Source organism: Sinocyclocheilus anshuiensis, unplaced genomic scaffold (assembly GCF_001515605.1).
Source record: "Sinocyclocheilus anshuiensis isolate Anshui unplaced genomic scaffold, SAMN03320099.WGS_v1.1 scaffold1685, whole genome shotgun sequence".
Lineage (NCBI taxonomy): Eukaryota > Metazoa > Chordata > Actinopteri > Cypriniformes > Cyprinidae > Sinocyclocheilus > Sinocyclocheilus anshuiensis.
Window position 1 is genome coordinate 116082 of NW_015540951.1, and position 15179 is coordinate 131260.

Genomic DNA, 15179 nt, shown 5'->3' on the forward strand with positions numbered 1-15179 from the left:
TTCTCAACCCTGGTCCTGGGCGCCCCCCAGCACTGCACATTTTGTGTGTCTCCCTAATCAAACACACCTGATTCAATTCATTAGCTCATTAAAAGAAACTCCAGGACCTGAAATGTGTGTCAGATAAGGGAGACATACAAAATGTGCAGTGTTGGGGGGCGCCCAGGACCAGGGTTGAGAAACACTGATCTACACAGTTACAAATCTCAAAATCCACTCCAAAGGGAGATATTTCGTTTAAAAAAAAATCCTTTTTCAAGAACTACAACGAACGGCTCGTTTGGACTACAGCGTTGTTTTCCGGGTTTTGTGATGTCACAAAGCGGCCAATTAGAATATCATTCAAATAATTCCCGCCTACAGAAATTCGAATGATAGGGGGTGGGGAGGGGTGAGGTCATGGTTAGAGCGCTTGTTTGAGTGCATCAGACAAGATGGCGACGAAGATGAAGTGCTGCTGTAGCTCAAGTTTTTGCAAGTTATTACACATGCACCTGAATAATTATGTATGTAAATATATGTTACTATTATGAAAACGTTTTTATAATAAATTGCTGACAGTACAATACTAGACTGATATAATCTGCAGAATTTACACTTCAATTATGAGACTACAATGTTTCCCATACATTGAGTGTTTTTATATCACAGTATTTCTGAAGGAAACCGACTGTCTTCAGAAAATTGGATGTCATTTTCATTTCATCTTGCATGTGATGTCTGAACCGTTACCGGGGAAACCTCGATCGCTACCACTCCAACAGCGCCTCCTGCTGGCAGAGAATGAGTTTGCATATATATGCCGCCACAAAGTCTGTGGGAAACACTGGACTAGGGTATAAATTAATTCAACCGTATAACAGTTTCACTGCAATTCATGATATAATGTTAGAATTAAAAAACTATAAACATAATACATATGCACTTATCTAGTAAATGCAGTTATTTTTAAGCGGTTGTTGACATCCTATCTAAAACGTGATTTAGCCAAAAAAAACAAAAAAACAGTAACGTTACCACTCTAATATGTCTTGCAATATCTGTGCGTGCAAAGGTTCTGTGCGATCCTCTTGCTCCATATTCTCGGGGTCTGAATCCGGCTCAAATTGATATGGCAATATTTTGACGCCATCCTTAACTATACCGGAGCAGACAGAACTTGCTGCTTTGGCAAGGGGCGTGGCAGTACTGAAACACCGTCTAAGCTGTTCGCCAATTACAACGCACTGGGACAGCTAACCAATCACATCACATTTAGTTTTTCGGAAGGCAGGCCTTCATCAAACCCGAAACTAATCGAGCCGTTTGTGCCAGGCTGGGGAGAAAGGTATTGTAATAATGTAAATTATGTGAAAAACAATGTGTTTTTCGACCCACCAAGCATGAGAGCATGTTCTAGTACAGCCCCCAAAACAAAATCAAGACTTTGTAAAAGAGCATAATAGGACCCCTTTAAGATGTTCCAGTCAACTAAAGATGTTACAAATCTGTCTGGAAGAGGACGTGTGTCTATATTGTCCTAATGCACCATGAGGAGAGTTTGAGTGGCCAAAGACTCTCCAAGTATCACATCTGGAGAATTGCAGAGATTAGTTGAGTCTTGGGGTCAGAAAAAAAATAAATAAATATCAAACAGCCCCTACATCACCACATGTTTTTTGGGAGGGTTTAAAGAAAAATTATCCTCCCTCATCCAAAAACAAACTCCATCATGTTCAGTTGTTAGACACGACTGGAACTTCAAATAGCACTGGCTTCTATGGTCAGATCAAACTAAAAAAGGAGTGTTTTAGCAGCAAACACTCAAGATGGGTTTGGTACACACAGGGATAAAAAAAAGTACCCCATGTGTTCAATGAAATATGCTGCTGTATCTTTAATGTTGTGGGACTATTTTTCTGCTGGAGGTCCTGGACATCTTATTTAGATACATGGCATCATGGATTCAATTTAATACCAACATACAAAATTAAAAACTGACTGTCCATGCTAGCAATCTTATAATGGGCCATGATTGGATCTTCCAACAGGACAATGATCCACAAACAAACATCAAAACCAAAACAAAAATGGGTCACTGAGAACAAAACCAAGCTTCTGCCATGGACAAGCCAGTTCCCTGAGCTGAACCCTGTAGAAAATGAGTGGGGTGAACTAAAGAGAAGAAGCACCAACATGGAGCTGTGAATCTGAAGGGTCTGGGGTGATTCTGTATGAAGGAATGGTCTCTGATCTCTTGTCAGATGTTCTCCAAACTTATCAGGCATTATAGGTGAAGATTCAGAGCTGTTATCTTGGCAAAAGGAGGTTGCAAAAAGTATTGAATAAAAGGGTATGATTAATTGTGGCCAATGTGTATTAGAGAAAAAAAAATCATAATGATATTTCTCTCCCATTTTAAATTCTTATTCTCCAATGAAAAGTTAGATTTTTGTACATTTTTAAAATAAAAGATCAAAAGGATTGATACATTTTCACAGCCGCCTTTAATCATATTTACCAAGGGTATGAATCATTTTGAGCACAAATGTATATTAAAAGTGTAGTGTAATTGATCTGATAACATAACCGTATTGTGGTGTTACCATGAAAATATATCAGTGACATTGTACTGCTATGGTAAAGTACTTTTTTATATAAGGGATTCCTGAAGGGTATTGTTATAACAGTATAATGATATATCATAAATACTGTCATACTAATATATCATAATAATACTGTCATAAATATTGACTGAATTTCAGCTGAATTTCAATGTTTTCTGATTAAAAATTCCATGGTACTACCTTGTTTTTCAAGTGCCTTGGAAATACTGTAGTAAATGGTACTCATTCAGTGGAAAATTTATTTCACTATCAAAGAATATATACTGTGTATATCAGTGCTGGGTAAAAAATATCGATATCTAAATTTTAATCGATTCTCATTTTTATGGAACGATATCGATTCTTAAATCCCAAGAATCGATTAGTCTAGCCTGTTTTCAGTTAATGGACGGAACATTGAAGGGCACTTCCCATCCAATATATCGCAATAAGCATTGTGCTTTGGTACTTTAAATATGAAACAAAGTCTCAAGATTTCAAATTCTGTCCATTGTAATGCAGTATTCAAACAATAAATGCCGTTTTGACGCTGTTCAATGTGGAGTGACAGATCGCTGTAGCGCCTCAGTTCAACAAACGCGGCAGCGCGAGGTGCACGTGAACTAATCATCTCCACATTAATACCAGTTTCAGCACAAAATAAACATGACTAAACATCCAAAGGTAAGTTAAAAGAAAGAGTACAACTTTACAATCCGTATCCTGTCTCATGTAATCGCTCAATCAGTGTTTCCTCCGCGCAAAGACGTCAATATAACGTCTTTTAATCAATGTCATGTAAAGTCACATTTACCTCAGAAAAACATATTCGGTGACCATAAACTCAGTCAGATAGAGAAATAAACTGTAGAGAGGGGCATTTTGCTAAATATATGCACCATATAACATATTCATTATAAATTGTACTGTTATTCAATGTTTAATTTGTTTGAATAAATCCATCAAGTTTTTATGACACGAATTGAAGTAGAAATATTATTATGTAATTGTCTTTATTTAAAAAAACTTAATTAAGTTTAATTTTAACAAATCAGTCAATTTTAACCTTCAATATTATAGTAACGTAGTACTAACTGACTCTCATTAATATTTTACAGCATTAGTTGAGAGATTTTTGTTTTCCTTGAGAAAATTTGGCATGTAGCCTACTGTACCTGATATATATCCAAAATTATCGATATTGAATCAAATCGGTAATTGAATCGAATGGCAAGCTTGCGAATGAGAATCGAATCGTGAAATTTGTCAAAACCCAGCCCTAGTGTATGTATATGTATATATATATGTATATGTATGTGTATATATTATATAATATTATACACACACACACACAGTGGGTATAGAAAAGAATCACCCCCCTTTAAAAGAAGTACATTTTGTTGCTTTGCAGCCTGAAATGAAGATGGACAAAGTTTTTGTTTTATCCAGCTGTATTTACTCAGTGCAACTTGTATCATCCAAGTGAAATATATAATACCAACATGTCAGAAAATCACTGAGTTGGCAAAAGGATCACCTCCTTGTTTCAGTATTGTTTTGAACCACCTTTTGCTTTAATTACAGCCTTTAGTCTGTTGGGATATGTCTCAATATGTCAATATTTGTCCACTCTTCCTTACAGAACTGCTCAAGTTCAGTTAAATTTCATGGTGACCATTTGTGGACTGCAGTCTTCAAGTCATTCCACAGATTTTTTATTTTTTTTTTATTGATTTTCAAATAACACACACACACACAATAACAGCAATGAACAGACAGACAAACAAACCCAAATCACGGAGAAATAAACAATTAAATATAAAAAAAATACACATCTCTTCCTGCACAGATTATTTAGAAACATGACAGAAAAAAAATCAAATAAAACAAAGTAAAAACCCATAGTCCTCTTGAAACAGACTGTCAGAGTTTCTGTAGAAAAAAAATGCACAGGTTTCCATAGTCTCCAAAATTTGTCAGACTTGTGATTGAGATCACAGGTTAATTTCTCCAAAGGAAAAAGGGCTGATAACTGAGATATCCACATGGTAACGGTTGGAACCTGGGGTGCAGACCACCTCAGTAGAATACATTTTTTAGCCAGAAATAAAAGGATAAATAAACATTTGGGATCCGGGTCAAAAAAGTTGTTTACCAATTAGGCTGAATCGCAGAATGAACCCCTTTCCAGAATGGCTGAATGTGATTACAGGACCAAAATAAATGAAAAAAAAAATGCCCTTGTGTATCTTACATTTTAAACAAAGATTTGAACAATTAGGGAACATTCTATGGAGGCGAACAGGTGTAAAGTAAATCCTGTGAAAAAATTTGAAATTTTGTTCATGTAGAGAAATTTAAGTACCTTTTGGAAAAATGCCATTACGAATCTTAGTCCAGTTTGCTGAACTGAATGATACCTCCAGGTCTCGTTCCCACAACGGCTTCAAAGAATCATAAACTGAGGAATCGGAATGCACCAATAGGGCATACAACTTGGAAATAATCCCTTTGAGAGATTTAGCTGAACTCATGGTTTCTTCCAATTCTGGTCAGTTTAAACTGAATTTATTCTGCCTTAAAAGAGACTGTGAAATGCCGAATTTGAAGGTATTTGAAAAAATCTACAGGGAGAATGTTGAACTCTACTCTGATTTGCTCAAATTACCTCAGAGATTCAGAAATCATCAGGCCTGAAAAATCAGACAAGCCCTTAGAACTCCAATTTATCTGGTCTATATTGTTAATAAACAATAGTCTTCTATAGGGTAACAAGATAGAGATTCAAAGTCAATCCATAGAGTGTCCTGCCTGTTAATGAACCAGTTTGTCATTATTTTGAGTTGAGCAGACCAATAGTAGAGTTGCAAATTGTGTAAAGACGGACCTCCCAAATCTTTTGGTTTACAAAGTTTAGAAAGATCTGCTGCTTATTATTCCAGATATAACGAGATATGTGAGAGTTCAATGATTTAAAAAAGGATGGCGTTAAATAACATATAATATAGCTAATCAAGGGAGAATATTAATTTTTATAACATTAACCCTCCCAAGAAGGGAAGTTGGCAAGGAGGTCCACTTTTCCAGATCGTTTTTAATTTTTTGAATTAGAGGAGAATAATTGGTCCCAAATAAGTTATTCAAATCGGGAGTGATAAAAATGCCCAAATATTTAAGACCTCTTTCTGAAACCTGAAAAGGAGCTTGTATAGAGGAAATATTAAAAGGCTTGGAGACAGATTTTCCTAAATTAACTTTATAACCTGACACAGCACTAAATGAAGCTAATGAATTCAAAACTGCAGGAACAGAGGTATGTGGGTTCTCCAAGTACAGGAGAACATCGTCTGCGAACAAAGAGATAACATGTTTTTTTTTTCCCCATTCACTGTGATCCCTCTAATATCCTGATGCATTCTGCCAGGGGCTCAATAAATAAAGTAAACAATAACGGTGATAGAGGACACCCCTGTCTACAATCTCTACGTACTGTACACCCCTCAGACATCAGGCCATTTGAGTTGACAGTGGCTACTGAATCTGCATAAAGATGTTTAATCACACTAATAAAACTGGAGCCTAATCCAAAATTTCCTAACACTGAAAACAGAAAAGACCATTCTACACGGTCAAAAGCCTTTTCGGCATCCAAAGATAAAATCATCGCAGTGACATAAATTGATGAAATAAAATTTAATTATGACATATGTAGTAAAAAAAAAAAAAAAAAACATAATTATGACAAGAAGCCAAAGTTCAATTTGTGAAATACTAAGTCATAAATTTCATTATTTTGTATGTAGTAATTATGACTGAATTTCATTTGAATTTCAATGTGTCCCTAATAAAAGTGCCTTGGAAATACTGTAATAAATTAATATGGCACTATGGTATGAATTTTAGTATCAAGTTATATATCAAAGTATCATATATTTACCATCTTTGTACCATGGTATCACCACAGTATGTTCTGCAGCCGCTAGCAGAATGTGACTGCAGGACTTAACATGTTCAAGTCGTGCAGTCACATTCTGCTAGTGGCTGCAGAACATACTGATGGTCTGTATAAAAGGACAGATATCAGCGGTGTTATTCCAGATGCGTGAGTCCAGATGTTTGGAATCAGGTTTATTTAATGGAGCGATCGAGTAGAAATGAAGCTCACGTGTTCAGACGGATGCTGCAGGATTTATAGACTTCATTAAGACATTGTAAACTTCTCTTCTCTTAATCTTCTTGTTTTCAGAGCAGATTTTACACGCTTGGGGCTTTTCACGCTCACACCATCGAGCGCTCCGACGTGCCAGAGCTCAGAAAATAAATCCATAAAACTCAAAATCAAGCCGTTTGCGTGTGAAACAACACTTAAAACCGGACTGCGCCCGGCTCGTGCGAAGGCCAGTGCATGAGGCACATAAAATCTATTCAGAAACATCTGACCACCCACCTAGCGGACATGGGCTTTGTTTGTGAACCCTATTAATATCTTGCATTGTTTTTTTCCCATCAGACCTTGCTGCTCTCATGTACCCGACACCCTTGTACGCTCCGGCCGGCCGTGGCTCTTTCTCAGACGTGTACGAACCCGCCGAAGATTCGTTCCTCCTGATGGATGCTCTGGAGAAAGATGCTGATCGGCTGAAGGGTAGCAGGTGATGAACATGATTGACTCTTAACTCCGCTGTGTCATTCTGATCTACTAATGGGTCGATGTTTTCAGGCCATCCGTGTGTCTGGAGGTGGGCAGTGGGTCTGGTGTCATCTCGGCCTTCCTTGCATCTGTGGTCGGGCCTGAAGCATTGTATCTGTGAGTACAGAAAAATAATGTCAGCTCACCCCGCGGTTTGTACAAATAAAAGTCACTTATTTTGTGTGTGTTCTGCAGCTGCACTGATGTGAATCCAGTAGCGGCACACTGCACACTGCAGACCGCTCACTGTAATGATCTGCAGCTGCAGCCAGTGATCACTGACCTGGTGAGATCCACACATGCGTTTTCTCTTATTTATATACTATTCTAGTATTTTTTTTTTAAATGTTAAGTTAGCTTTTAGTTTTATATTTTAGTTTTCATTTTAATTTTAGTTATTTTGTTATGTGCTTTTGTCATTTTTAATTTTTAAAAGTATTTCTATAGAGCTTCGAATTATTTTAATTTATTTTAGTTTAGTTTTAGTAATTTTAGTACTTCAACTTTGTTTAACATGCAATTTTATTTTATTTCAGCTTTATTCAGCTTTATTTCATTCACTGAACATGATTTTTAATATTTTTAGATTTAGTTAACAACAGGGTTATTATCATGACCTAAAATAAACACAAAAACGAAAAACTTAAATTAACGTGAAATTAACAAGAAAAAAAACATTTCAAAATATTACTATAACAAAAAGTATATATTAGTGATTATAAAATTTCACTGGTTAACAATAACAACTCTGTTTTACACCTGGTATGAACATCCTTATGGATTGAGTGATCCAATCAAGTGTAGAAAGCTAAATACAGCCATCAGAAACTAAAAGTGGTATAACAGGCAGTTAAACTTGTTCAGTCTCATCACACATAGTGACAGGAGACGTGCATTAATAGCAGGTGTGATGTCTTACCTGAGATAGATGTTAACAAGTTTCTCTCAGTTCGTGTCCTCTTTCTGTCTTATGATTTGTTCTTTTATCATGTTTGTTCAATTGTTTTGTTGTGTCTCACAGGTCCAGTGTTTTTTGCCGAGGTTGAATGGAAAAGTGGACGTGCTGCTTTTCAATCCACCATACGTCATGACACCATCAGAAGAGGTAAACGAGTGTCACGTCATATGATCAGATACTGAGACAAGCTCTGAAATCATTCAAGACAAAAAATGCCTCTGAAAGTGACAGAGATGCCCAATATGTACTATACAATACACTATGAAGTAATTTCCTGTTTTCCTCTATTTTTCTGCATTTTGATATATTTGTAGGACTTGTTTGTGCCTCTGCAGACACTGTAGTGAGCATCTTAATTCACTTGAAACTAGTTTTTTTATGGACAAAATGTTAATGGTGTTGAATAAAATGTGAAGAAAACATGCTTAGCATCTCCAAAAAATGATACAGAAATCTAAAAATATCAGTCTGTCATGACAGACTGTATAGAGCTGTATAATCAAACCAGGACTTTTATAGTTAACAAAAACTAAAGTCATAAAAAATATATGAAAAATAAACAATAAATTAAATAAAAAAATATATATAGTTTTTTTAATTATTTCAGTTAGTTGCCAGGGCAACACTTCTCATTTTCATAACTAAATTAAAACTGAAATTTAAAAAAATATCACGTATCATAATATCACAAAAAATTAAGTTCTCCTCTGGCCAGACAAAACCAGCATGGTGTGGTTTAATTCCAGGCTGCAACACCGGTGCAGAGGACTTGTCTGGTTCCCTTGGTCTTGTTATGATGGCCGTCTAGTTGACAAGGTCTTCGCAGGGGATCTGTCTCTAGGGCTCATCTAGATTACATGGTCTCTGCTGACATTCAGGGCTGTAGAGGTACCTCTAGGTGCTGATCCACCATCTGGTCTAGATATGGACTGGATCTGGGTGGCTACAGTGACCTCGGAATAAGAATGAAACAGACTAATATTAGCATATATGCCATTCTTCTTATGATGTAGCGAGTACATCGGGTTTTATGGGAAGTGTTCCCAGTTCCGGTTGACCTAATTAATGCAGCCTAACAATCCTTTAATGGATTTGAATTATAGAAATGTGATAGTGTGTTATGTGTATGCCAGGTTAAAGAGATGGGTCTTTAATCTAGATTTAAACTGACAGTGTGTCTGCCTCCCGAACAATGCTAGGTAGATTGTTCCAGAGTTTGGGCGCTAAATAAGAAAAGGATCTGCCGCCTACACTTGATTTTGATATTCTAGGTAGGTATTATCAAATGGCCAGAGTTTTGAGATCGCAGCAGACGTGAAGGACAATAATGTGATATGTAGGGTTGGGTATCGATTGGGTTTTTTATGATACCGGTGCCAAATCGATACTTTTAAAATGGTACCGGTGCCTAAACTGATACTTTAAAGGGGTCATATGATGTTGCTAAAAAGAACATTATTTTGTGTATTTGGTGTAATGAAATGTTTATGCAGTTTAAGGTTCAAAAAACACATTATTTTCCACATACTCTACATTATTGTTTCTCCTCTATGCCCCTGAACATTTAAAAATATTTAAAATAAATATACATAGCATGCACATGCTCCTCGGATGCTCTCATTTCCCGAGTTGTGCTTCCCTTACTCCAAGGTTAATAAATGTATTTTACGATCTGGGTCATTATTTAATACAAAACAATATTTAATACAAAGCCACACACAATGTTTCTACTGTACAGTATCTCTGTCAATCACTCTGATATTTAGTTAAAATTAGTGAATTGACTGAGTGCTATCTGTCACTGTCTTTAATCAGTTCTGTGAATGACTGTATGGTATGAGGAAACAGCTGTGGTGTGATGAGTGGTGAACGCAGCGAAAACTTATTTTTATTTTATTTTATTAAATTATAACACTCTTATCGATAAACACACACCTTGTGTCCTCTGTTTCTGTTTGAGTCCGCTCGCGCTGCGCCGCCGGTGTAGCTCTAAATATAGAGCTGAGTATCACCAGCATAACTGAAAGCTAACACCATGTTTCCTGATGATATCGCCCAAGGGTAATATGTAAAGTGTTAAAAGCAGTGGCCCTAGTACTGAGCCTTGTGGTACTCCATACTGAACTTGTGATCGATATGATACCTCTTCATTCACTGCTATAAACTGATGACGTTCAGATAAGTAAGATTTGAACCATGCTAATAGAATTCCACTAATGCCAACATAATTTTGTAGTCTACTCAAAAGAATGTTGTAGTCGATAGAGTCAAACGCAGCGCTAAGAATCCAGTAGCACTAATAGAGAAATACAACCATGATCGGCTGATAAGAGCAGGTCATTTGTAACACTGATGAGAGCAGTCTCAGTACTATGATACAGTATAAATCCTAGAAATCCTCACAAATACCATTTCTCTCTAAGAAGGAACAAAGCTGAGAGGATACTGCCTTTTCTGGTATTTTTTTTTACAGAAAAGAGAGACTTGAGATCGGTCTAATTAACTAATTCTCTAGGATCAAGTTGTGTTTTTTTTAATGAGAGGCTTAATAAGAGCCAGTTTGAAGGATTTTGGGACATATCCTAATGACATTGACAAATTAATAATATACATAAGATCTTTGACTTCTGGAAGCACCTCTTTTAGTAGTTTAGATGGAATAGGGTCTAACATACATGTTGTTGTTTTGATGATTTGACAAGTTTATGTAATTCTTCCTCTCCTGTATCAGAGAATGAGTGGAATTGTTCATCAGGGGATCTATAGTGCACTGTCTGATGCGATATTGTAGCTGACAGCTGCATGGTTAGAATTTGATCTCTAATAGTATTGATCTTGGAACTAAAGAAGTTCATAAAGTCATTGTTGGGAAATGTCTGCGCCTGTTGATGCTTTGTTTTGTTAATTTAGCCACTGTATTGAATATGTTTTTGTTAATTTAGCCACTGTATTGAATAAATGTCTGTGGCTGTTTTTGTTTTCTTCTAAAATACATGAAAAGTAAGCAAATCTAGCAGTTTTTAGAGCTTTTCTATATATGCAATACGAAATACCTCTAGTTTTGTTTTCTTCCAGCTGCGCTCCATTTTCTGGGCTCCTCTCTTTAAGGCGTGAGTGTGCTCATTATACCACGGTGTCAGACTGTTTTCTTTTAACCTCTTTAAGCGTAAAGGAGCAACCGTATCTAAAGTGCTAGTAAAGAGAGAGTCCATAGTTTCTGTTACAGCATCAAGTTTTTCTGAGCTATTGGATTTGCTGAGCAATTGAAACAAGTCAGGAAGATTATTTACAAAGCAGTCTTTTGTTGTAGAAGTGATGGTTCTACCATATTTGTAACAAGGAGTTGAGTTTGCAGCTTTAGCTATATGGAGTATACACGAGACTAGCCCTGCGTTCCATTCGGAAGGGCTCATCCCTATGCCCGAATCCCTTCAAAGGGTTTACCCTCCGGAATGAGAGCTTCGAAGAGTTGAAGGGTGTAGGGGACCAAACAACTGTTTCTTGAAGTGCCCTTCTGCGTCATAATCACGTGCCCACACGGAGGCGCCGGCATCATGCAAAGAATCTGCGCAAAGGATCATGGGAGCCCGAAGTGTCCATCAGTTGTACCCTTTGAAATCCTTTATTCCAAAGGGCCCTTTGAAGTGGCCAGTTTTGAGCACTTCGGTTTGGAACGACCCTTCAATATGGTGGCCATGCTTGTTTTCACTCCGAAGTGCCCTTCGGAGGGCGATATATCCTGTTTGGAACGCACCGAGTATAAGGATCTAGACATCGCTCTGCTGCAGAATTTCAACGCCATTAACATCAATTCCATGTGACAGTATTAAATCTAAAGTATGATTACGACAATGAGTAGGCCCTGACACGTTGTCTGACCCCAATAGAGTTCAGAATGTCTATAAATGCTGATTTCAATGCATCTTTTTAATTCTCAACATGGATATTAAAATCACCAACAATTAAGACTTTATCTGCAGCCACCACTAAGTCAGATAGAAAATCAGCAAATTATTTGATAAAGTCTGTATGGTGGCCTGTATTCAGTAGCCAGTACAAACGTCACCGGAGACTTATCATTAACACTCATTTCTCTAGATAATGTTATATGAAGCACCATTACTTCAAACAAATTATACTTGAAACCAGAACTCAGAGAAATACTGAAAATATTACTATAAATTATAGCAACACCTCCCCCTTTAACTTTTGAACACGACTTATGTTTATATCAGTAATCTTGGGTGGTATACTCATTTAAAGTAATGTAATGATCTGGTTTTAGCCAGGTTTCTGTCAAACAGAGCACATCTAAGTTATGATCTGTGATCACGTCATTTACAAAAAGAGCTTTTGTAGAAAGGGATCTAATATTCATTAAACCAAGCTTTATCATTTGTTTATCTGTATTATATCTGTCTTTTATTTGTTGAACAACAATTAAATTGTTACCCTTATATTGTTTTGGTCGTTTTTTTTTTATTTGCTAGTTCGGGGAACAGACACAGTCTCTGTAGTATGACATCTAGGCGAAGGAGTCTCTATATGCTGAGAATTAACAGACTTCTGTGACGCGAGGCGGCTAGCAGACGGGTGGTTTAACCAGTCTGTCTGCTTCCTGACCTGGGCCCCAGTTTGTCAAGTACGAACTCTAAAGCCCTATTCGCACGGGATTAGTATTATCTGGAGACCTTGTGTGATTTTGAAATTACCCCCCCACATCTGAATTTTGTGTAGTGCATTCGCACGGGATAAGCGAAGCCTGTGATTTTACTCGAATTTACTGATTTGTCTCCCGGATACCCGGATGTCAAGGCTTTGAGAGTCCCGTTCTATGGTCCAGAAATTAATATATTTTCGTGCGCTGTGTCATTTACATTTCACCAGGTTAAAATAATATCTCAAGCTTTATGCTTGATTTATTTGTAACACATTAACCTCAAAACCTTTTCAGCTTCCTCTTTCTACAAATTGTATGGTGTAGCGATATAACAGCACCCAGAATACTATCAAACACTCCAACGCAGCTCCATTCTTCGCGAAAGATGGATAAAAAGGCGAACAGCAAACAAAAACCTCGAAAAATTATATGCGACCCGCCAAATGCTGGCCGAATCACAGAGATGTCGATTCGCATGGGACTAATATTATCACAGGACCTGGGTGTTTGGCGAAATATGGTAGGTCATTTGCGGGGGAATTTTTACTTTACAAATTACAGACATGGCCGATTCGCATGGGATTAAGATCACAGACAACCTCCGCAATTATTACAAATGACTGGAGGTCACCAGGTAATACTAATCCCGTGCGAATAGGGCTAGACTATGTGCCATGTTTCTAGAGAGAAGAGCAGCACCACCCCAAGAGAGATGAAGACCATCTCTTTTCAACAGGTTAGGTCTGCCCCAAAAACGTGTCCAATTGTCTACGAAATCTATGTTATTCTGGGGTACCACTTAGACATCCAGCCATTGAGTGACAACAGTCTGCTGAATTGAAAATAAAAAAATAAATAAAAACAAATTCAAAATATTAATAAAACCTATAATAGTATATGTCAGAGATACTAAAACATTACTCAATCTAACATAATCTAAGACTGCTCAATTACTTAAATATTGCATGATTTATTAATTTCATTTATTTGTGATTTTTTTATTTGATTGTAAAGGAAACAGAATCGTTTCAAAACACTCTTTCATTTGCAGTTGTTTGTAGTATTAATGTATGTACTATTGTAGTGTTTATGAATATGCTGATGTATTATTTTATTATTATTTTTATATTTTTTTTATTTTAATTTGAAGCTTTAGTGATTTTAATGTGCTTTATTTTTATTAGTTTTATTTTTATTTAGCTTTTATTTTTTAGTACTTTAGTTCACTTTTTTGGTAACTGAAATAAAGCTAAAAACTTCTAAAAAAAAAAAAAAAACAATCGCTTTAGTTAACAATAACATGTTTTTTTTAAACAATAATAAAAAAAATATCCAGATTCTTCCCAAACTCATTTAAATGAACAATGTTATTTTAGTATCGAGATACTATTATAGTTTTTTTTATATTTTTCATTTTTTTCTTTATTTTTGTCAATTAAAATGAAAATGTTAGAATGTAATCTCTGACATGATGTTTAACAGCATCACAAGTCGTGTGTTTTGTGTTCAGGTAGGCAGTCGCGGGATTGAGGCATCGTGGGCTGGCGGGATCCGTGGCAGAGAGGTGATGGACCGATTCTTTCCCATGATTCCACAGCTGCTGTCTGATCATGGCCTTTTTTATCTGGTGACCGTGTCAGAGAATGATCCAGGTTTGTGTTTGTGATGTTCACATTTGCATTCACATCAGTATCTTCAACCGTTTTTGAACTGGACTTGTGTTTTTCTTTTCTAGAAGAGATTGTGAATTTGTTGGGGAAATCAGGACTGAATGGACACAAGTGTTTGTCACATCAGGCTGGACGAGAGAGACTTTCTATACTGCGATTCAGTAAGTCCTGAATAGCAGATGACCATCAGCACATGAAGACTGTGAAACACACGTGATGTCCAGCTGTTTCTCATCCCAAGGGTTTCTGGGTTTACAAGTATTATTATAAAAATCAAGCTGATGTTTTGAGGTTCGTCACACTGCTGAACCATCAGTAATTCAGGCATTTGTTTGCATAAAGTCTGCTGAAGCTCAACAACTGGGTCACAAGGACCTAGTTAGTGATTCCTAACGGATTGACGGGCATATTGACGGCACGAGTCCATCAGCTGAGCCGTTTATCATGTTGATCGTGTCAGATTCCCGCTGCTTCTGTTTCATTCCATCAGTTACACTCTGACTGGCTGTTTTTGAGCAGCGCGTGTTCACTATGGAGTGTTAAACGCTGTTACTGACCCGCACTGAAATCCAGAGTGTCAGAATACCACTGTCATCAATCACAATATTAAACATTA

General features: G+C 36.8%; 1 protein-coding gene across 1 annotated transcript in view; it reads left to right on the forward strand.

Moving 5' to 3' along the window:
- LOC107689945 (hemK methyltransferase family member 2-like) overlaps nt 1-15162 on the forward strand; it is a 17391-nt gene extending 2229 nt beyond the window's left edge. The window contains exons 2-7 of the mRNA XM_016488132.1: nt 7096-7237; nt 7306-7392; nt 7471-7561; nt 8297-8380; nt 14404-14545; nt 14629-15162. Of these exons, the coding sequence (XP_016343618.1) occupies nt 7110-7237; nt 7306-7392; nt 7471-7561; nt 8297-8380; nt 14404-14545; nt 14629-14735 (639 nt within the window). The 5' untranslated portion in view covers nt 7096-7109 and the 3' untranslated portion in view covers nt 14736-15162. The remainder of the gene's footprint in view (nt 1-7095; nt 7238-7305; nt 7393-7470; nt 7562-8296; nt 8381-14403; nt 14546-14628) is intronic.
- The last annotated feature ends 17 nt before the right edge of the window (nt 15163-15179 follow it).